The following is a 24,106-nucleotide window of genomic DNA, read 5'->3' as shown; positions in this document are numbered from 1 at the left end:
TCAAAGCCTGCTTTCTGTGTTTCTCTCTGGTCTGAATTTCTTGCTTTAAAGCATGAAACAAACGATAAACCCCCCAAAAAAGAAGGTGTGTTGTGGGACTTGATGGCTTTGTGATAGAAGCCTTGCCTCTGAGCTCAGAGGTTGCTGGTTCGAATCTGGCTTGTCCCCACACTGGGTATGCTGTGTGGAAAGTAGTGTCTGGTGAGCAGTGAGGTAGTTGACTGTAAACAAAGGCTGTGAAGACCTGCTGCTTCACAGCCTCAGAAAAAGTGAGGGTGATAGGTTTTTGGCAGAATTTTTTTTTCTATATATGCAAAACTAAGTCGATACTTTTTTAAACGTTTTTGCTTCATAACCCCCTGTTTTCAGCTACTCAGACACCGGGGGGCCAGATGCCCGGATATTGCCCCCCTGCTTCAGGATACACCCTTCGAAACCACATCCAACCTTCCACGCAGCCGTTTCTGACACCTTCCACACTCTTAACTTTGAACCCTGGCCGGGGTTTGAACTGGCAACCTCTCAACCCAGAGGTAAAGCTCTTCCAATTGAGCCACAGGATTTCCTGCAAAACCTCATTTTTAGGACCTTTTTTGGTTCTTTTATAAAACTTTTTAAACAATTTAAAGGAAAGCTAAGGGGTAGGAATCAAACCGGGTGAGTCAGACAGCAGCGACCACTTCACTGACCATTACACCAACACAGGAGAGGCAAACAAGCCTTTGCTTATTGGACTCTTGTCTTTTCTATAGTTAGGAGACCACTGTTTTCTCTTAGATCATGATGGTAGAGGGTCAAAACTTCTCCTTCCTGTACATTCTCTCAGTAACTGGAAGTCTATGAGAAGTGACTCAGGAACAAGAACCACATCTCCAACACCTGCACCACTGATATACCATGATTTGCCAGCCACCATTTTTAATGATCTTTCATTGTTCTGTTTTTAAAAACTTCTTCTAATGTTCAATATGAAACTAGAGGTAAGAATCGAACCAGGGAAGTCTTTCATCATAGATCACTAATGGCATTACTTCAAAACTCAAAACTTTGTTAGACATGTAAATAAGCAGGAAAGACAGAGACAAAGACAAAGAGACACAGACACAGCTTTAGAAAGAGTGAGAAACAAATAGAAGACAGCAAGAGGGAGACATTTACAGTGAGACAGAGACGTTTACTAAAAGAAACACAGAGACAATTAGATAGAAAAAATAGATAGCGAGATATAGCCACTTCCTGTTGGAAGTGTTTATCCCAAGCGACTCTTAATGATCTCATTTACTAAATGAGCAGTAGTGAGTTAAGTGCTTGCTCAGGTGCCCAAAACTGGCAGCTTCGAGGTGTTAAACATGTATCATATGTACAGCATGTGATATACAGTGAGGAAAATAAGTATTTGAACACCCTGCTTTTTTGCAAGTTCTCCCACTTAAAAATCATGGAGGGGTCTGAAATTGTCATCGTAGGTGCATGTCCACTGTGAGAGACATAATCTAAAAAAAAAAATCCAGAAATCACAATATATGATTTTTAAACTATTTATTTGTATGATACAGCTGCAAATAAGTATTTGAACACCTGAGAAAGTCAATGTTAATATTTGGTACAGTAGCCTTTGTTTGCAATTACAGAGTTCAAACGTTTCCTGTAGTTTTTCACCAGGTTTGCACACACTGCAGAAGGGATTTTGGCCCACTCCTCCACACAGATCTTCTCTAGATCAGTCAGGTTTCTGGCCTGTCGCTGAGAAACACGGAGTTTGAGTTTCCTCCAAAGATTCTTTATTGGGTTTAGGTCTGGAGACTGGCTAGGCCATGCCAGAACCTTGATATGCTTCTTACAGTGCCACTCCTTGGTTATCCTGGCTGTGTGCTTCGGGTCATTGTCATGTTGGAAGACCCAGCCTCGACCCATCTTCAATGCTCTAACTGAGGGAAGGAGGTTGTTCCCCAAAATGACTCCCTCTGTCTCATCCACATTAACTCCAAACTTCTGACTGCCTTCTGTGGTAAGTGAGAGTCAGGACTTTATACACCAGTGGATTGAACGCGCAGTAACAGGAAATCGGCTGAAATCGGCACGCAGTGAAAATAAAAAATTATATTTCACCAAATCAATGGATTAAAACTAAAGTAATGAGTCTGTTTTGAAAATGTAAGAAGTAAAAAGTACAGATATTTGTGTAAAAATGTAATGAGTAAAAGTAAAAAGTTGTCTGAAAAATAAATAGTGGAGTAAAATACTGATACCAGAAAAATCTACTTAAGTACAGTAACGAAGTATTTGTACTCCGTTACTTCCCATCTCTGGGAACAGATGTGGACTTGATATGATCAACCTTACAAGTAGGAAACAAACCATTGCCAAGCCGTGCCATAAAACACATGAGAATGGGCAATTGAGGATTGTTGGTAGTTTTGCCTGCAGTTTTTAGTGAGAGCTTCCAAGTCTGTGCATTGCAACAACAAAGACAGGCTTCAGACACACGTTTGAAGTCTGAAGAAAGCTATTACAAAATGTGAAAATAAATAGAGGTATCCACAATTTACACCTCCAGGGAGACTGAAACTACTCTTGATTAAGCACCTGATAGAATTATTTAGCATAAAAACAACAGGCACTTTCCAAAAAAAAAAAAAACCACTTACATAATCGATAAGTACAAACCAGATTTAAGAAGGTTAAACACAAAGTCAGAATCCTACCTTCCAGTCTTGAATATATTTAATATAGAATAAGTCAAGTCAAGTTTATTTCTATAGCGCTTTTCACAACAGACATTGTCTCAAAGCAGCTTTACAGAAATCAACAGTTAAGGTGAATGGCGTTTTGTTTCCCTTTTGAATCAGAGGAGACCGAAAGCAAGGCTTAAGAATAACTTAAAAACACACTTGTAAACATGCATACATACTGTACACTTGGTCTTTGATGGCCATGCATGTGCCTTTCATTTAAATGCAATAGGTAAAATATATTTTTTTTTAAATGTACAGTTAACAACTGGAAGAAAGTATGACAGAAGATAATTGTAAGAGGAGAACAGGAGAGAAGATGTTAGCAGATTACCTCACACCCACAATCAAACATAGACATGGAAGCTTAATGACATGTGGCTGTTTTGGAGCAGGGAAGTTTGGAGACTTATTCCAGGTGAAAGAAAAACTGAACTATAATGGCAACCATTCCATAATTCAACATCATGCAATTCAGTCTGGACTGCACTTCTTTGGATCCGACTTCACCATACAACAAAACAATGACCCGAATCATACATTCAAGCTCTGTTACTGTTATTTAGAGAGCAAAGAGTTGACTGGAATATCCTACCCAGTCATTGCAAATAAAAATCCTATTGAACTGCTATGGGATGATTTGGATCACAAGGTCAGAAAGAAATCTCTAAACTAGTAAAGAACACCTTTGGAAAGATTTACAAGAGGCATGACAAAGTATTTCAGCTGAAAATTTGAAACACTTCTCAGTTCATTTCACACTTAGGCCTTCAGTGATGTCCTACTATAATTATGATGCCATGGCTATAGAAATTACAGACAGGTATCTCATACAGCACAAATGAATCCCATTATTAAAGCAGGAAACCCAATGAACATAATACAATTCAATTCATAATTCATAATTCAAAATAAGTCTACTTTCATTGCATCTACAGCTTCATTGTCTGCATACAACATTGACCTTCAGAGGGTTTTCACTGCATTTTTGTGCATTATTTTCTGTGCATTTTTTCCCTGGGGATTTGATATTAAGGCAGATTTTGTGTTTTTGTGCAAAATATATTGGGAAAAAAACCTGCGAAAGTATAAATGGTTCATGAAAAAGCTTAACAATTGTTTTGAACTGTTTTGGCTCACATTTGTTGATTATGTCCACCTTTTCTTGAAAAGTTCATATTGTAAATGTCCTTGTAAAGTGTATCTGTAGATTACGACTATGGCAACATGTTATGTGACCGCAGAATCTGACCAAAACTAGAGGTGGTGAAAGTACACACATACTTCACTTAAGAAGAAGTACAGATATTCATGTTTTAAAATGCTCTTTTAAAAAAGTTAAAGTAAAGACGTTTGGGCTCTGACATGTACTTAAGTAAAAAGTAGCCAATATTACTACCTGTTTTTGTGTCATGCTGGTAACTGGACGTCACGTCATATTAATATTAGGGCTGTTAATCGATTAAAATATTTAATCACGATTAATCACATGATTGTCATGAGTTAACTCAATTAATCACAAATGAATCGTAATAAATGTTATCTGTTCTAAATGTACCTTAAATTAATACTTTTCGAAAATGTTTATACTCCAATCAACATGGGCATGGACAAATATTATTATTTGTGAAACCAAACTGGTCCCCTGGTGGTCTAGTGGTTAAGATGCAGCGCTCTCACCGCTGCGACCCGGGTTCGATTCCCGGTCAGGGAACCATCCCCAGCCACTCTCAGTGCCGGTCCCAAGCCTGGATAAATTGGGGAGGGTTGCGTTAGGAAGGGCATCCAGCGTAAAACATATGCCAAATCAAACGTGCAAATATTTACTGAGATTTAGGTTGTTTGATTTGTGTCTGTGAAGAGAGACGACAGAGACGGCAGATAGCGCCCCCTGTCTGTTTGCTTTATTTTACAAAAGCACAGCATTTTGTTGTTATTATGTGTATACAAATAAAAGTAGACCCTTTACAGATTCGAATGATCTATTGCTTTTATCTGTACGATCAAAAAATCTGAAATAATTTAAGTTAGTTTCAGCGTTATGAGGGAAAAATGCCACAAAAACGCGCCGGCGCGTTTGTGGACCCCAGAGGGTAAATTGCCCGATGTGTGCGTCATGACGGATTTTGGTGCTGATTTGAGACTTGGTGACTCAGTAAAACAAATGTTTACTTATTAAAATCTTATTTTCTGTGGTTTAGTTGTTTATTATATCTGAGTAAAGAAAGGGTGTCGTGAATAAACAAGTGTTGCTCTAAAGGTTTTAATTTTGCCTCTTTTATATTTATTTATTTATATTTTTGATAAAAATGGTCAAACAGAAATGCTCGCTGCGTTAATCACTTGTTAATAAAAACCAGAACCGTTAAAATGAATTAGCATTTTGACAGCCTTAATTTATATATGAATACAAAACGAATAAAAAAATAATGTTACCTCGTAAATATATCCAGGCTGCAAATCCACTATATAGAACACAAGCAGAGAAAAGATGATAATCAGGAATGTTTACATCGCTGACTCCTTCTGTTTCATCCATGTTAATCCCATACGTCTTGTTCCCTTCTCCCGCTTCGTGGGTTACGTGTTTTGTCTTGTGTTGTCTGTCTGCACTTTCTGTCTGTACTGTTTTTCGTCTGCACTGTTTGCACTAGGTTACACTTTATGTAGCTCTGTGTTGTGTTGCAGCTCTATGTTGTTGTTGTTTAGTGTAGCACCAGGATTCTGGAGGAACGTTGTCTCGTTTTTACTGTGTACTGTATACTGCTGTGTATAGTAGAAATGACAATAAAAAGCCACTTGACACTTGATTTGATTATTCTACGTCTGTGGTGTGTGATAACCAGGAAATGATGCACCAGTAAATCGAAAAAGCTGTGCAATGAGGAGAAAAAATATTGACATTTCACCAAATAGATTGAAACTAAATTATTGAGCCTGTTTTTAAAATTTAAGAAGTAGAAAGTACAGATATTTGTGTAAAAATTGATTGAGTGAAAGTAAAAAAAGTGAAGTAAAGTATTTGTACTTTGTTACTTCCCACCTCTGACCAAAACATACACTACAGAAAGCTGCACTACTGATACTGAAATGCTACAAAATGAAGAGAATGGACTTCTGGGAATAATTGAATAAAAGAGAATTATATTTATATTAAGTTTGTAATCTGGCGTACCAGTGTAGATTTATTCATTGCTAGAGACTCAAAGCGCTTTTGTTCGTCGCTCTGGAAAGGGCGTCTGCTAAATGCCGCAAATATAAATATAAATGTAAATGAATACATATTTAAGGAAAATAAATATTAAAAAATATAAGTCAGTGAGTCAGACCCTGACGGCCCACCACTGCCAGGTACTGTACTTTGGACAGGTACTATATAAAGCATGCAAACATGTAATGCATACATGCATCGGTCCTCCAGAGATGCCATACTTAGTACAAGAATGTGCTACTATGCATTGTTTCAACAGTCTACATACAAGTTTATTGTGCAGTGCATATAGAGTTCAGTAATAAAAGGTACACAAATTTCTAAACAAGTGACCAAAATAAACTATTTGTTCATATTACCCATTTACTTATTTATTTGATACAGTAGATAATGTTTTCTAAACAAAACAAAAAAAAAAAGAAGAAGAAAACCTGAGAACCCGGCTCTGTGATAGTACGGGTGGGGGTGGTCCGGCGCGCGCCCGTGACTTGAGCTACAGAGCATGCGCGTTGAAAATGGCGAGCTCGTGCAAGCGACGGTTTTGTCACGGCAGCGGTAACAGCAGCGAGAAGCGCGGCGTTCGACACGATTCGTGGCCGTCCAAACTCGTCGATTGTGTGGGTAAGTTCCGCGTTGTGCTCCACCATCCCAACACTAACGACGTATTTTGTTGCTTTTTTTGTTTGTTTGTGCGGGTTTTTAAGTTCAGTCCCGGCTGCAGGAATGTTGATCGTGCTAACGAAGCTAAAACAAACACACACACACACACACACACACACACACACACACACACACACACTACCGTCAACACCAGTGTTTGTTTGTTTGTTCTCCTGCTCGGTTTCCACCAATGCGTTTGAGAAACAGTTTCGTAGGACCCTTTGTGTTGTTTCTCTCCTTTTTTGGGCAGCTACTTTGTAATGTTCGGTTTGTTTATTGGTTATAAATTGTGAAGTTACTGTGAGGGATGCTAGTTAGCTGGTTAGCTAATTTGGGCGCGTGTGTGAGTGCGCGCGCGCGTGTGTGCATGTGTGTTTACCGAGGCTCTGGGTTTGGATGTGATGTGATGTGATGTGCTGAGCTGCACGCCAGTATGAAATGTAGAGGAAGGTTAATAAGTGCAGATTGGTATGAGGAGAGGGGAAGGGAGGAGATGGTAGAGGAGGGATGGGGAGGGGGATCTGTGCTGGCTTTTAAACTCAACCCTGAAACTTCTGCATCCGTTTTAGATCACACTTGTGAACAGGACAAACTGGAAACACATCATGCCACAAGCCACTGCTCCAGAACCCTTTTATTTTTTGACCATTCATTGACCATTTTTATGTTATACATATTAGAACCAGAATCATCTTTATTGCCCAGTATCATGGGTTGCATGTTCAAGGAATATGTAATGGCATGCTGGTGCTATAGAAAAATTAGTAATAAAATAAAGTAGTAAAATCATTGTAGTTTGTACAGGGGACGTAAAACGATCTTTCATTTTGATCAGAACAAGTGCAGGGTTGTACAGTAGTCCTTATTGATTGTTTACGTTATGCACATGAAATGAACATTGTGAGGTTTACATTATTGTAATGTGGAGTTTCTGGAGACAGATGACGGTGGATCCTGGGTACTATGAGGTATGTCTTTTGCAGGTGGAAATGTGATTTTACGATTATTAATTAAATTGTGTGTGTATATATATAAAATCACGCTGAATAATATGATATATGTGTGACTGAAAGTGGTATAATAGTGCAGTGATTGTCCTTGTTAATGAGATATTCGCTGCACATAACACAACTAAACCCAAATAAATGACCAGGCGTTGAAGACGGCACACATCTTCCCCTGTTGTGTGTGACATTTATAATACAATGATGGTCCAGTTAGTTTAAAGAGGAAAAACATGTACGGCAGAGCTGAACCACAGACCCAGCAATAGTATTTTGGTATTGCTAGGATTGGAACCTGCAGCTTTCTTAATCAGATGTCCAACATTTTAACCACTGGGCTGCCACTTATTTCACTTTTCCATTGGCTGTAATTTATTTACCAAAGTATATTGGAATTTGGTATTTGCTGATTGTGGTAGATTCGAATGGATGTAGTTTTGGTCTGTTGTCTTTAAACCAGGTGAGATGTGTGTATCACTTCTGCACATGCCATGATCTGCTACTTGTGGTAGTTTTAAGTTGTAAAAGTGTACTAGTGGGCACACAATGCAAATTGGACCTTGTCGCTGTCGAAAGTCTGCGATCGTGTGCACATTTTAGAAAATGAAACGGCTTTGACATTTTGAAATTAAGGAATTCATACATATGCTGTAAACACACTATGTTGAGAACACAGAACACCAGTTTTGGACATTTGGTTAATTATCTGGTAGGCTATAAATGTGAAAAAAAAACTCTGCATATTTGAAAATGTTTCCACTGTATTGAAAAACTGCAAAAGTAATTGATTTGCAAAAAAATGTTTATTTTTTTTTTGGTTCTCTATAAATTTCCATAGGTTTAATTGAGAAGCCAGAAAAAAATATTGCAGAACCCAGAAACAATCATTCTGCATTGAGGGGTTGAAATATTACAATTAAACCAAAGTAAATCCATTACTGGGTAAAATGTGGCTTCCTTTTTTATCTTGACACAGAAGAGTCTACAGAGGATGAAAATAAAACCTGCTTCTCCCAATCACACTTTTTTTCATAAGCAAATACCATCCAAAACATTCAGGCAGTCTGTTTTTGTGTGGATTTAATCCGGTCAGATTCTATAGTAGAAAATGTAAGATTTAGGAATAAACCCATCTCAAAAAGTGCACAGTGACCAACAGCGCAGCTAGAACAGCTGGAAAAATAATACGCCTGCTTTACACGTGCCCCCTGGAGAGTCACGTCAGAGACGGCGTATGAAAGTTTCTTGGTCAAATTGCTTAAATTTGATTATACATTGTACATTCATAAATTTGTCACAAATATGGAAAAATTGGTGTGTCAGACGTATCCAGACAAAGCCTGTCCTCTATTTTATTACAATCCTGGTATTTTCTTCGGTTCATACATAACTTTAGTCTCATTATTCTACAGCATTTATTAAAAATTTAATGCTGCTGCATTCAGAATCAGTCATTTCTCTGGCAGAGGGAAGTTCAGAAGAAATATTGATTGATAATGTGAAAGCTATCATGCATATCGGTTAATGTGGAATGGTACACACTTCTGCGACGACCTATACAAAGTAGTCCGAGTAGTCAGAGTAGTTCAGAGTTTTAACTGAGGATTTTCAGTTTGTAACTGTATTTAATTTACACATTATAAAGTTTATAGTGGCTGCTTGTTGAGTGCATGTGGGATTTCTCCTTTAACTAAATTCACTCAAGCTGGGTTTTTCTTTCTATAAAAATAAAAATAAAAACAAAAAACAAAAATCTGAGTATGCCAGATAAAGCCATTTGTGTAAATCAACATTTGTATTGTTTTTTTAATGATAATTGCTTATGGCAATCAATATAAAATTTAATACAACACTGTTTTGACAGTAAAAATAAAGAACACAGGCATTTTGTGCTGTTGTAAGGATATAAGCAAGCGAACAGGCTTTAAAAAATAAATAAAAAGGGAAAAAAACATGCACTGGTGTACAAATGCATAATCATTCGCAGAAACAAAAAAAAAAGTTTACTGCTTATTTATTTTAATCGACTCCCATCACGATGTCGCGAGCGAGCTTTTTGCGCAACCTGATGCTCGCGAGTCACGACAGAACAGATCCAGTGCGACTTTCCTGAAGTTACAAACAGTTTACACAATAGCACTTTATTAAACTACACCATTTTCACACGGTAAACATTCTACAGTTTTCGCTGATGTTTTGGTTTTATCCATGACACCAGTGTGTTTCCCTTTCGTGTGCTCGTGCATCACTGTGACAGTAAAATGGTTTGGAGGTCGGACCTCCACTACTCTTTCTTTAAGACTAAGTAAAGCATTTGCCTTGAACAAGTCTTAGAAACAAGTTTCCATATTAAGAGTTATTTCATCCTTAGAGATGCAAATAGTTGTTGAGGCGACTTATGAAACTGTTGAGATATAATTAGACATCACTTTCGTCATGGGACTCGTTACATCCATGTTCATCCATGTTCACTCTTAATCAATAAATTCTCTTAGATTAGGTAAAGAAATAAATAGCAATTAATACGTCATTACAGCCTGTATGTGAAAACGCAGCAGTTCTGTCGTCATTAAAGCCATACTTATACGTTGTTTTGCAGCATGTAAGAGTTACACTCACACAAACATCCGGTCTCTTAGCACTGTTTTCATGGCTGGTAGATTGAGTGGTTTCAACTTGCTTTGCATTAGTGTAAGTGAAGCTGTACAGTGTAGTGAACTGTGACATTTACTTCAGTAGAATGTGTACCATTTAGCAGGTTTTAGGAGATAAATATTAAAATATATTTGTGTGTGTGTGTGTGTGTGTGTGTGTTCTGGCTATTTAAATAGTCATTTAATTTCAGATTTATTCCATTGGTTAAAACACAGCATGTGATTTGGGTTATAGGTCATGGTGGCCATTTTTGATTTAACTTCACAACAGCACTGATGCAGCAGATGTCTTCCTGATTACAAAAAGCTTTATTTTTGTTATTCCATGCCAGAGGCCATTATCTGTACTTTTTTTTAAATTATTATTTGTTTATTGAATTTCATCTCTGTTAAAACATTGTTTCAATGCCATTTAGAAAAAAGGGGAAAGGTTTGTTTTTTTTTTGCATCTGATTAAGATTGTCATCTCTTGGACTTATTAATGCTAGGTTGTGTTTTTCTGTGTTAAAGTGTACTTTTACTCATTAATTCATGATGTATGTTTTTTGTTTGTATTTTAGTTTTATGAGAATAAATTACGGTGTTGCGCAACTTAACATTTCAAGTAAAACGCTGGAAAAGAGCACTTTCAGTTTCACCTTTTTTTTTTCTTCAGCCTTCATCCTGTTTAGTTATCTGTCGAGGTGAAACCTACTTGCAGCAGGGACAGAAACACATACATTCTGTGTATATATATATATATAAAATAAATTAATAATATAATTGTGACTTAATCACACATTTTTAAATGTACCTGCATTGTATTATGGTTTGTTTGTGTGTCTGTCTAGAAACTATAGTCTGGTTCTTACTAACCTGCTTGAGAAGCATAAGATCGCTTTGTATAAACAGTTTGTGGAATTATTTTGGTCACTGATGTTATGTGATCATGTAAGCATGATTAATGAAGTGTGAACGTCTGAAGTGTGAATGTCTGAACTTTTTATCATTCAACAGTTCAAGATGCAAAGTTATTGGTTCATGTGGCATAAAGTGTTTGATGTGAAACATAGATCTGACTGAAAAGCACATACCTTTTTAGAGATGGTGTCCCACATCCTCACCAATCAAGCAGGGCCAGTTTAGCTGCTGCAACAAATTCCCTAATTTCCATAAAACTTGTTCTGAACAGTTTGGTTGCTTGTTCTGCTAGTCTGTTTGCTTTGCTTACTCCATGAAGAACTTTGCAGGTAGCACTTAGTCTAAGGCTGATATTGGCACAGTGCTGACATGCTTTACTTTAGCACACATAACGAGATTTAACTAATGTGCCCTAATTGATTGGCTCATCTTATTTGCCAGAGAAAATAAATATTGGCTGATAGAATTGATGTACTTAATCCATCCTCCTGTCTCTCATTTCTTGCTGTTATAGTGTAAGTGATAACAGGAATCGGCTTGTTTCATAATCAAACATTACTGTAAATGAGGCAAAAAGAGTTCTACTTATTTAATTTTCTATAAATTTCATGCTAACTTTCTCGAAAGGATGCCAATGATTGCAATATCAGCCAAGGCATCTTGTTCATCAAGAAAATCAGTTTGTATGTGTTATTTATAAAAAAAAAAAAAAAAAAAAAAAACCTCCGGTGTAACTGACTTGTCTCATTCTCGTTTTTTCTGCACAGGTTTTGAGAAGATCTTGGCGTTGTTGGAGACAAGAAATGTAAAGAATCTCATTCAATTAAAAGGTAAATACGCCTGCGTTATATAACCTTCATTGTGCAAAACCCCCCCTTTTTCATCGAGTCAACTAAGTGACCAATTTCATTTGGAAACCAATTAATTAAATTAAAACATTTGGCTTATTGGTCGTCCCTGCAACTGATGTGATTACAGTAGGATGTAAATACCTGAACTGGGCTGAAGTTGCTCAATAGTTTCAATTGAACTACCCAATGACCTGCCACTGTAAAGTTATTAATGAAGTTATTGACCTTCTTTGATCTCATTGATCACGGTTTTAATCCGGGGCAGATATTAGGTAGAATAAAACAGTTTGAAGGCTGATATCTTGGTGGCATTTCACAGTCATGTGTTTTATAAATGATTAGTAATACATTTCCAGATAGTGTGTTATTGCAATAAACCGAACTTTTGTAGTTCCTTTGCGGATTTGTCCACATATCTGGACAAATCCCATCATATTTTTGTTTATATTTTATCACTATATACTTGTCACCTGTTATTGATTAGTCACTTGTGACTTCCTGATTGTATTCTGACAAGACATGAAGCAAATTTATTATTGTTTATTCTAAATTATTTTGCATCTATAGAATTCCAAAAATAAAAAAATTCAGCTGTTATATTTTGACTTAATACAAATATTAACACAAATAGTAAGTAAACAAACATAATTACTCTGAACATTTATCATCTCACAATTCATATTCAATCCATTTCAGCACATTTAGTCAGTCATTGGGCACTCGGTAATCTATAAAGCACTTGAGAGAGGGGTGTGTCTTATTTATTCAGTATCTGTTGCTTCATTAGCTTCTAATCTTGCACAATAAGTGCTTGACTGTTATAGATTAAGAATAATGCCATTATACTAAAGTCAAATGTCCTGGTGACTAATTGGCTTCAAGCATTTTATTTGGTGATAAAATATGCTTTGTTGTGTTTTGCTGCAGCATAGTTCACAAATATGAAGAGGATTAAAATTTTGAAATAATAAAGCTGTTACCGCTTTAGCAAATCCCCCCCCCCCCCCCCTTGACAATCACTTGCGATTTTAATTACCGCCACCAACGAACCATCTTTTCAGCAAATCGAGGAAAAAAATGAGGACTTTTATGAATGAAATGGAAAAAAATATATATATAACCAGTTAATTCAGTTGTATCACCATAACTGCATGTTTTTATGATTTAGATCTGAACTGGTCACAGTGCTGTGTGGCACTGGCTGATCGATAAACCTGGTTTCTGGCTTTGTGTGCTTTTGTCCTACTGGATTAGTGGCAGTGTCACTTAAGGAGATGCAGATTGGTTATTTGTGGTTTATTATTACTTGATTTTATAATGGAAAACTACACGTATGGTTTTTAATGTTGTCAAACTGGGTTATTTTAACAAGATCATAACATGTATATAAATATCATTTCCATTCCTAGCACCTATAATTTTTTTATTTTTTTATTTTTTCTTTTCCTTTTGGATCCACAGATTATAAGCCTGCACGTGAGTCAAATTGGTCATTTGATGAAAATTGTCATTTCTGCTGCTTAAGACGAGAGAAAGTGAAGGTAGTTTCTTTTTGTTTCTTTGTTTCTCCCTTTTTATTATTAAGTTGTTCAGTCATTATGGGCAGCCCCCTCCCCCCTCCCCTCCACAGTACAAACCAAATACAAGAGTAAGACTGTTTTATCGCCACCCATTTCAACACAAGGTTTTATTTATCTTGAGAGACCCAGAGTTGTGTTTTTATAACAAGATGAGTTGAGAAAACAATGGATGATCTTTTGGAGATGCGCATTGAATAGTTCTGTAATTTTTAACCAACAGGAACATGTAATTGCACTCACTAACAAATTTGTGGAAAGTGGAGGCAAACCTTTACTTGGCAAGGATCAGAGTAATATCAGCAGACTTGAGTGGCAAGTAGAAGAATTCCTCAATGCGGTCTTGCACAGGAAAGGTAATTACAGCTCTGATCATATGCACTATACTTATTGGTTTGCACATAGTGTTGTATACTAACCTGAGCAAACATGAGAGATATGTACAGACGTTCCCCACCTTAAGAACAAGCTACGTTCCGAAACCCGTTCGTACCATGATTTTGTTTGTAAATTGTTACTGTGTTCGTTATTGACTTATCTGCATATCTGCTAATGATGTAGGAGCGATAAATACGATCAAATAAACAATTAAATATGCTAAAACAAATCGAAATACTGTATTACAATATTTTGTATTAAGTAATAATTTTTTTTTTTTTTTAATTTTACTTAAAACAATTAATTCTCCCGACTCCAAACTAATTTCACTTGTAGGGAAGGTTTGTTCGTATCCCTGAACGTTCATAAAGTGAATGTTCGTAAAGTGGGGAGCGTCTGTAAACACACGCACACACTCACACACTGAGTACACCTGTCACATTTTAGCAATCATTTTAGTCTATTCATCATGTTCATGTTTCTGTCTGCTTGACAGGATCATACAAATTTGTGTCTCTTGTATTTGTAAAATTTGGTGCTTTGAGTACAATTCTCTCATACTGACCCCTGGACGTTCTAGACACCAGACAAAATCATGAACATGATGAATAGGACATGTGGCTTTGCAAGGTTAAACAACGTACAGCTGCAGCTACATAATTTACGGTGTACTCACTTTTGTTGCCAGTTATTTAGACATGAATGGCTGTATGTTTTTTATTTATTTATTTATTTATTTATTAAAGACAGTACAATTACATGTTGACTACTCTAAAATATATCAAAGTCTAATTTCTGTAGTATTTTCCTTTGAGAAGATATGAAATGTGAGGGGTGTGCTCACATTTGTGAGATACTGTGTTTATGTGTATTATGTGTTGTTAATTTTGATTGTTCTGTATAGAAAGAAATATCAATGGGAAATTTTTACTGCATATTTCGCAGAATACACACCAAGGATCCCCGATCCTCACATCCCTGTGGTGGCTTGTGATACCATGCGACAAATGATCAATCACTTAGTGGTGCATTATACCTCAAAAAGCAACTCTCAGGATTTACCTCAGCACAATGGCGTGGACCAAAACCTGCTGAAAACCCGTTCTATGACATCGCCTCTCGCTACTTCTACACCTACAGCTGCTGCTTCTACACAGAATCCTGTCCACAGTAAGCTCCTCATGGAAGACCAAGATGCACCTCTTGACCTTTCAGTCAAGAAGGTCAAACCAGAAGTCAGTGACCAAGGTATGATCCTGGGTTGTACATTTTGGTAAACAGAGATGTCATCATCTGTGGTTCAAGAAACACTTTTAAGGTTTTTGAATTTGAACAAATGATGGAACCTGAAAGCTAGGCCAGATTCATCTAGTGAAAAAATCAAGTAGTTTTGTATTGTGCTGGTTTTATCTAGGTAAACTGTGACCTGTTTTTCTTCTTTTTTTTGTTTTTTTTTGTTACAAATGTTGGCACCTCTACAGTAAAGATTATATTGCTAAATTAGTTCTTTGCGCCTGTAATATCTTCTCAGCATTGATATGTTTACCTTCTCAGATGCCGTTCTGGATCTTTCACTCAAGAAGAGTCATAATGCGGACAGCATGCGTTTTAGAAGCCCTCATGTGAAATTGACAACACCAGTTGTTAGAAGGTTAGTATAAAGATGGCATCTGTCATCTTCAACATCAGTGTTATTGTACATGTTTAGTAGGGCAGGAATGATGGGATGTATTGTCCTGCTTGATACCAGGCTAAGCATTTGATCTTAAGTATTGAACAATAGTCATCATTTTGCATAATAGAGTTGGTTATTTGCCATAAACACAGTCTTTCTAAAACAATCTGTTTGACCATTAGTAAATACTAGGGGTCTGCTGATTTATATTTAAAAAATGTTTGTATCTGGGGATCAAAATTTAAACACGAGATCCCAATCTGCACAAAGGTCATATGTATAGATCACATGCTGGTCACATGATCACATTCTTTGCGTGGTCTCAAAGTGCTTGAGCGCTTGAGAAAGCGCTTACGTTTGGGAATTTAAATGGACTTTGTCACCATTTCCGGATAAAATTGACTTCAGAGCTCATTGTATTCCAATAAGTCTTTTTTTTTCTTTTTTTTTAGTGAGAGATGTTGTGTATTCTCCCAAAATTGACTGAATTCACTTTTTTTTTCCTTTCTTTTTTTCAGGACAGCTTCTGATTCAGCTTTTGCTAAAGGACGAGATCTGCCGCCATCAGCCGCATTAGAACAGTTTATGGCTAAGCTGTGTTTGCATCACCAGCGGCAGATTGTTGATGCGTTTGGATTCCTACAAAATGAAGTAAAGGCTGTGACTTCCTCTGGTGAAGTGCAAGAGTCCAGCTCAGCAAACACAGAAAACCCTATAAGCTCAGAATGTACAGTAGAAGGGTCAGAGAATCAAAATCAAGATGTGGACGAAACCTTGCTAATAGCAAGAGTCGCAGATAGAGGCCAAACTGTTTCAAAAAATGAATTTTCTCCTTCAGAACAGCCCTTGGGACCTGATGGGCCATTGATTGCATCAATCAAGAATGGATCATCTGCAGATATTGGGCGGACAGATATTGAAGTTAATGATTGTGGTGATGAGAATGTTGAATGTACAGACATTCAGTGTCCGAGTCTAATGATTGTAAAAAACGACCCCGGAAGCCTTGAAGCTAAAAAGTTGTCTGGGGTAGGCTTAATCATTCAGCAACCTAATACTGACTCTTTAGAGCAGGACCCACGTGCTTCTGGCATGCAATCACACACAAATAGTACTGATAATGATACTGGTGCGATGTCTTCATGTTCTACAAGTAATGGACCTGCTGATCCTAAATGCCTTTCAGTATGTAGCAGTGATGCTCCAGCTAAACCCTGCTCAATTCAAAGGACCACAAATGCCATTTCAAGAACAGCCAAGAAAAGTAGCAAAAGCTCTCGCTCTCGATCCAGGCTTGGTCCTATAGGTAACATTGTAAATGATCCTGACAGTAAATATGATATTGTCTATGTAGGGAAACCAATTACTGAATGTAAGCTTCAGTCACAGAACCATATGCTTCCAAGGAAAAATGCTCGAAAAAGCACGAGAGGACATCTGTCTGTTGGAGACTGCTGGGAGATAAAAACCGTGCGAACACTTTCACGCAAGTCTGCTCAGAATGCTAGTGGGAATTATCCTGTTCCTATGCCCGAGTTTACCACCCCAAAGCAAGGATCAATCACTCCAAAGCAGGATCTAGCTAAACCTGACGGTTTACCTGCTATGACTGTACCTTTTACTGGGGATTGTATGGAAACTCTGATGAACAAAAACCTGTCCGATCAATCAGTGGTGACAGAAATACCTGGAGATGTTGTTGAAATATCAAGCGAGGATTTAATTGTGGAACCCAGTCAGACAGGTCAAACTCAGAACTCAAAAGATTCAACTTCCTCTCTTCTTGATGATGAGGTATATGTTCCATTAGTGCAGCGGGACTGTCTGAGCATACACGACCTTTCAGACAGTAGCGAAGAACCTCCCATTACAATCGCAAACAAAACATCTAAAAGGATTGAATTTACAACAGGAGAAACTATGGCTGTTCCTGCATCGAGTGTGGTATTGGGTGGGTTAGATGCAGAGGTCAAGGGTGAAAATGTAGCCATGGAGACGCTGCTTAACAGCGTCTCCTCATGTAAAGAAAATGATGCACCTCCGACTGTAGATTCAAGAGCAGGAAGTGATTTAAAAAGTCATAATGCTGCTAACGGCGATCTAACAAAGTCTTCAGAACAGACAAATGTTTTAGGAACACAGGTAATGACATGCACAGGTAACAGCAAAATGTTAGAAATGACTTGCGGAACTGAAGCAAACATCAAAGCAGTGGATTCCATGAATCCAGATAAAGATGAAGGAGAGGTGAAGATGTCTGATTTAGTGGTTGAGGAAACTACTCCAAAAGAAGAGCTTGAAGGATGTAAGGAAGGTGTGTCTGAAAGTTTTGTTGTAAAGAAAGGTGTTGCAAAACACACCACCCCTTCAGATAGGTGTTTGCGAAGCGGAGTCTCCAAAGGCATATCTGAACAAACAACCATCTCTGGCCAGACGAAGCCGACTAACTTGGAGTCAGATAACTGTGAAAAAAAAGTTCCTAAATCTAATCAATCATTTATGTCCGTCTCTACGGGGGAAGATGTGTCATGTCAGGGCGGTCAGAATAAAGCAGATGTTACCGATTCAGAGAAAGCACAACAGTCCACAGTAATCACGCAGATTGACAGTATAGGTAACAAAGTATGCACACGACAGAAGCAAAAGCTATTGATGGTGAAAGAAATGGAGTGTGACAAGGAGCAGATAGAAGAACGCTCAAACCCAAACGACGAGCTTAAAGCACAAGATTGCGTGGTGAATGATGTTCCTAAGAATGAGGTGAATCCTCCTCCGCTTGAAAGTTGTCCATCTCCTGAAATCAACAGCCCTGGGAAATCTATTAAAGTTTCTGAAAGAATGCCACTTAGAAGCAGAGACGGTCAAAGTGAGCATTCTGTTAGTAACGACGCCTGTTCACCTACCAAGAATATTCCACACACCCCTGAAAGAATGCCTTTGAGAAGCAGGTGTGTTGATCAGCCTGTGGATGGAGATTCTTGCACTTCCCCCACTACAGGCCCAGAGAAGTCTGGACGAATGCCTTTGAGAAACAGGAATAGCGGATTTGCTGAACAGACTGTTGGCAAAGATTCCTGCATTCCCAATGCGAGCAGTTTAGACTGCGTACCTCGCATGCCTTTGAGAAGCAGAAACAGTAGTGCAGTCAGTCGCCCAGTCAGTGAAGGTTCCTCTGATGTGAACAAGGATACTTCAGGCCCAACCACTGAACAACCCAGTGTTGAGGACAGCGGTGTTGCCAGTAAGAAATTGGCAAACACTGGACACATGCCTCTAAGGAGTGGAAGTTTGATCGCAGAACAGACATCCAACTTCAGTTCTTCTGGTTCAGATCCTGGAACGGTTTCAGAAAGCCCTGGACGCATGTCATTGCGAAGGAACAATACTTTTAGTGCTGAAAAGCAGGATTGTTTAGCAACACCTCCCAAAATCAAAAAGCTTTCTCAAAGACAAAAAATGTGCAGAACATCTGTGTTGTCTTTAGTAACTAAGGGAGCACAAATCAATAACCATGCGATCAGCAACACTGGTGAACCGTGTGACCAAATGAACGTCTCTTCTATGTCAGATTCATTTACTTCATTTAACCTACCTACTTCCAGTCCTTTAATTCCGACCCCATGCAGGTTTTTGGAGGCTTTAAATGGGGAAGCAAACCAACATTTAATTTCAGATTTAAATAGCAAATTTGATAAGATGCAAAAAGGATGGGTTCAAATGGACAAAGAGGGGCCGCCTGCAGCAAAACCAAAAAACAAGGCAGACAGACTGAAGGAAATATGGAAAAGCAAACGAAGGATTCGGAAACCAAGATCATTAGAACAGCACAAATTATCACCTGTGCAAATGTTGTTTATGAAATCTTTTGACCTTCAAAATATCTGTCGCTGGTTTTTGCAGTCAACAGAAACAAAATCTCTTGTTATCGTAAAGAAGGTGAACACAAGGCTTCCATCTGAAACACATTTGCGCTTTCAAACCTCGACTTCGGTGCCTGGGTCTTCTGATGGCGTATTCCCAAGTCTACAGGCTGAACGCTTAAAGAAGCACCTGAAAAAGTTTGCCATTGCATCTCCAGTGAAAAGCAATCCCAAGAACAAAAGGCTTATTGCTAAAGCTTTAGCGCATGGTATCTCTAAGGGCAAAGAAAAGCAAGAACTTAGAACTGCCACACGGATTTCTTCAAAACCACAAAGCTCCGGTTTAAAACAGGCACAATCCCTTGAGAGCCACAGCAAGGTGCCTGCAAGTGCAAAAAATCTGACCAGTGCAAAAAACCCAGCAAGTGCTAGAATTCTGAGGAAATATTCCAACATGCGTGAGAAAAAACAAGTCCATCAAAACACTCTGAAAAATTTAAAGAGATCACTAGAAGACGTAGGCAATAGCCAGTCCATGACTGAGGTCTCCAAAGAAAAACTGTCTAAAAGGAGAGGACAAAAATCAGCCATTGTCAAGAAACGGTTGGTTAGAAACACAAAAACACCTACGAAAGCAAAAATCCCGAAAGGTGGCGCTAGAGGATTAAGCAAGATAAATGAAAAGGATAGGCTTTCTCCAAAGAGGGTGCTTCCCAGAGTATTAAAATCGACTCGTGTAACCACTCCTAAAACTGCGAGCAAAAAAGAAATGTCGGTGAAACCGGAGAAGTCACCACAAGCCAAAACTGACAAGAAATCACCTCTTCATAAAGGTTGTGAAAGTTTACTGTCTTCATCTCAAATTATGGACATGAAGCCTTTGTTATCAGAAGACCAGGTTCTTACAAGGTCTCAAAGAAAGATGGAAGCCACTCTTGCACAAACAGGATCACCAAAAAACTCTACAAAAAGAGGCATGGAAACCCTGGTCACGTTAGCGAAACGGACGAGGACATCGAAGTGACGAAGGACAGAATTAAAGACTGCCGTTGCGGAATGATGGCGTTTTCTTTATGTGGGAATTGTTTCTGTTCTAGGAAGACAGTTTGCACAGCTTCACTATTAAGAAGCATTAAAAATAGGTGACTTCCTTCCTCATGCGATTTGTGCAGATACACGAAAAACCGGCTGCGTGCCGAAACTCACCACAGCATTCACAACCAAATGTTCACTGTTTCTAGTAAACATTTCTGCATTAGCATTAGCATTAGCATTGTCACTTGGTTTTCTTCAAATTTTTTTTAATGTTTGTGCACTTACCATTGCAAAGCTACAGTTTGTCCGGAATAGTCTATTATTAAAACGTGCATGATTAAAAAAATGGATCGATCAACTCCAAATATTTGTATCCCGTCAATAAGAGTTGGTTTTGTGACCTTGAAAATGTGCCTTATTTAGAAACTGACTGTTCCTTAAATCATGGAGTCCTCAATACTGCACGTCATTTAGTTTTAAAACATCCTGATGCCCGAGGTACATCCGAGCTGTTTCCTACAGCCACCATGCTCATTTCTTCTCATTTAGACCTGCCTTTCTGAATTTCTTAGTTAGGTTTCTTATTTTTTCAAGATAATCCCCGGACGTAACAAGCATTACGTTTCTCAATACTTGATCATTTCAGCAATTTTCCGTTTGGTTACGGTGATTATCGTTCGTTCTCATTATATTTTCAGTTCTACCCGTTACATGTTGCCTTAATCGTGTTTGCTTCATTATTTCCTCACTACTTGCTGATGATCAGCTAAAATTTAAACTGTAAAATGTATTCATTTCATTAGAGCTTAATATAACTAACTAACTTATGAATAATCAGGTCAGTGGCTTGTCCTAATGGAGATACTTTTTTTTTTTTGTTCAGTTAACAGATTGTTACTTCTGTTTACTGAAAATGCTTTAGCTAATATTCAGAAACTTGATGCAGGTGTTTTTGTTTTTGTTTGTTTGTGTTCAATGTTTGCGCTGCTGGTCTGTAAGGGCCGAAGATTCTTGAGCAGTCTTTACAAAAACGTGAATCTCTTCATGAACTTTGTTTGCAGTGATCGGTTGTGATTTTTCTTGATTCCCAACCGTATACATAATCGAACTTAGGAGAGAAAAAAAGGACGACCCGTGTGTGCAAAAGTTCTCTTTTTTTTTTTTTTTTTTTTTTGCATTTCTCTGAATTTGAAGTCTATGCATGCAAGGTGATGCGCCTCAGAGGATCATCTGCAGATATGTCTTGAAAGGTTGACACTTTTTTTTTTTGAATACGGATACTTTTTTTGACCAAAATGAAAATGTGACGAATGATAATTGAAGGCTGATGTCCATTATTTTCATTTTTGGACGGTTTTGAATGCTGGAGTCTGTCTTAGTTCTGAGTTGGACTGAATGTCACCTGAATGAACATGTGAACCTTTTAATTGTGTACAATTTAAAGCTATTTAAAAAAAAACAAACACAAAAAAATAAAAATAATCAGTGTGCTGCCATTAGCAAAATTATTTACTCTCTAACTATAGGATTAAATGTAATTTTGTATTTTGGGAAAGTATTTGGTGGAGGTTGTCAACTCAGTTTTTTAATGTTTTAGCACAATTGTATTTTTCCCCCCCCTCTTCCTTTCGATGTTGAATAATATCTTGTAAATGCAAAGGTATACTGTTTGAGTTTTAATTGATATTTAATGTTCCCATGGGTATCATCGACAGTTTGATTTACCCACCAAATACCAGACTTGAATATTTTACGTTGCTATCGATATTTATAGTTTTTTTTGTTTGTTTTGTTTGTTTGAAAAAAGAGAGCACAGAGGTGTATTTGTGTAATGTTAAGTTCCTGCTAAAACTGGTATAAATTGTTTGAATTCAACTGTTGTCTTGTTCAAATTTCCACACACGCTGCTTATACACCATTTATCAACTAAAATGAACCCACCTGCCTAATATTGTGTAAGTTGTTAATACAATACTTGTTGCCAATACAGCTCTGACTATGACCTCTGTGGCCGGATGTTAGCGAACGATTTGTTAGTCTGTAAGTCCTCGGTAGAGCTGACACGTTTGTTTGCCAAATTCCACAGATTGTCTATTGGATTGAGATCTGGGGAACCTGGTGGTCACCACCTTGGAACTCTTTCATTATTTGTAATTATCCATACGGCCAAACAAAAGTGCTTTGAAGTCTTTATAATGAACAATTCCATCTGTCTAAAATCTTTAATAAATATCATTAATAATAATACAAATAAAAGAGGGTAAGTCATGATTTAAGTACTTCTGAAAGATATACAGTCGGGTCTATAAATACTGAGACATCGACACAATACAAACATTTTTGGCTCTATACACCACCACAATGGATTTGAAATGAAAAGAGTTGTCCTTTTAACTGCAGACTGTCAGCTTTCATTTGAGGGCATTTACATCCAAATCAGGTGAACGGTGTAGGAATGACAACAGTTTGCATATGTGCCTCCCACTTGTTAAGGGACCAAAAGTAATGGGCCAATTGGCTTCTCAGCTGTTCCATGGCCAGGTGTGTGTTATTCCCTCATTATACCAATTACAATGAGCAGATAAAAGGTCCAGAGTTTTTTTTAAGTGTGCTATTTGCATTTGGAATCTGTTGCTGTCAACTCTCCAAGATGAGATCCAAAGAGCTGTCACTAACAGTAAAGCAAGCCATCATTAGGCTGAAAAAACAAAACAAAACCCATCAGAGAGATAGCAAAAACATTAGGCGTGGCCAAAACAACTGTTTGGAACATTCTTAAAAAGAAGGAACGCACCAGTGAGCTCAGCAACACCAGAAGACCACGGAGAACAACTGTGGTGGATGACCGAAGAATTCTTTACCTGGTGAAGAAAACACCCTTCACAACAGTTGGCCAGATCAAGAACACTCTCCAGGAGGTAGGTGTATGTGTGTCAAAGTCAACAATCAAGAGAAGACTTCACCAGCGTGAATACACAGGGTTCACCACAAGATGTAAACCATTGGTGAGGCTCAAAAACAGGAAGGCCAGATAAGAGTTTGCCAAACAACATCTAAAAAAGCCTTCACAGTTCTGGAACAGCATCCTATGGACAGATGAGACCAAGATCAACTTGTACCAGAGTGATGGAAAGAGAAGAGTATGGAGAAGAAAAGGAACTGCTCATGATCCTAAGCATACCATCTCCTCAGTGAAGCATGGTGGTGGTAGTGTCATGGCGTGGGCATGTATGGCTGCCAATGGAACTGGTTCTCTTGTATTTATTGATGATGTGACTGCTGACAAAAGCAGCATAATGAATTCTGAAGTGTTTCGGGCAATATCATCTGCTCATATTCAGCCAAATGCTTCAGAACTCATTGGACGGCGCTTCACAGTGCAGATGGACAATGACCCAAAGCATACTGCAAAAGCAACCAAAGAGTTTAAGTGAAAAAAGTGGAATGTTATGCAATGGCCAAGTCAATCACCTGACCTGAATCCGATTGAGCATGCATTTCACTTGCTGAAAACAAAACTGAAGGGAAAATGCCCCAAGAACAAGCAGGAAATGAAGACAGTTGCAGTA

General features: G+C 37.9%; 1 protein-coding gene across 2 annotated transcripts; it reads left to right on the top strand.

Annotated features, from left to right (window-relative positions):
* Positions 1 to 6,432: 6,432 nt before the first annotated feature.
* On the top strand, positions 6,433 to 22,412 carry LOC310721239 (uncharacterized protein). 2 transcript variants are annotated; one of them, XM_083532656.1, is made up of 7 exons: positions 6,433 to 6,564; positions 11,929 to 11,991; positions 13,474 to 13,553; positions 13,813 to 13,945; positions 14,913 to 15,215; positions 15,522 to 15,618; positions 16,161 to 22,412. In XM_083532656.1, exons 1-7 carry the CDS (start codon positions 6,459 to 6,461, stop codon positions 20,524 to 20,526), a joined length of 5,148 nt encoding a protein of 1,715 aa, XP_083388782.1. In that variant the 5' UTR covers positions 6,433 to 6,458; the 3' UTR covers positions 20,527 to 22,412. The 2 variants fall into 2 exon arrangements, with proteins under 2 accessions (XP_083388782.1, XP_083388783.1); XM_083532657.1 differs by lacking the exon at positions 13,474 to 13,553 and having other exon boundaries at positions 6,434 to 6,564.
* The last annotated feature ends 1,694 nt before the right edge of the window (positions 22,413 to 24,106 follow it).

Source organism: Silurus aristotelis (assembly GCF_946808225.1).
Source record: "Silurus aristotelis genome assembly, chromosome: 27".
Lineage (NCBI taxonomy): Eukaryota > Metazoa > Chordata > Actinopteri > Siluriformes > Siluridae > Silurus > Silurus aristotelis.
The sequence above is the reverse complement of the archived record's forward strand: the minus strand, read 5'-3'. Positions and strand labels throughout refer to the sequence as shown.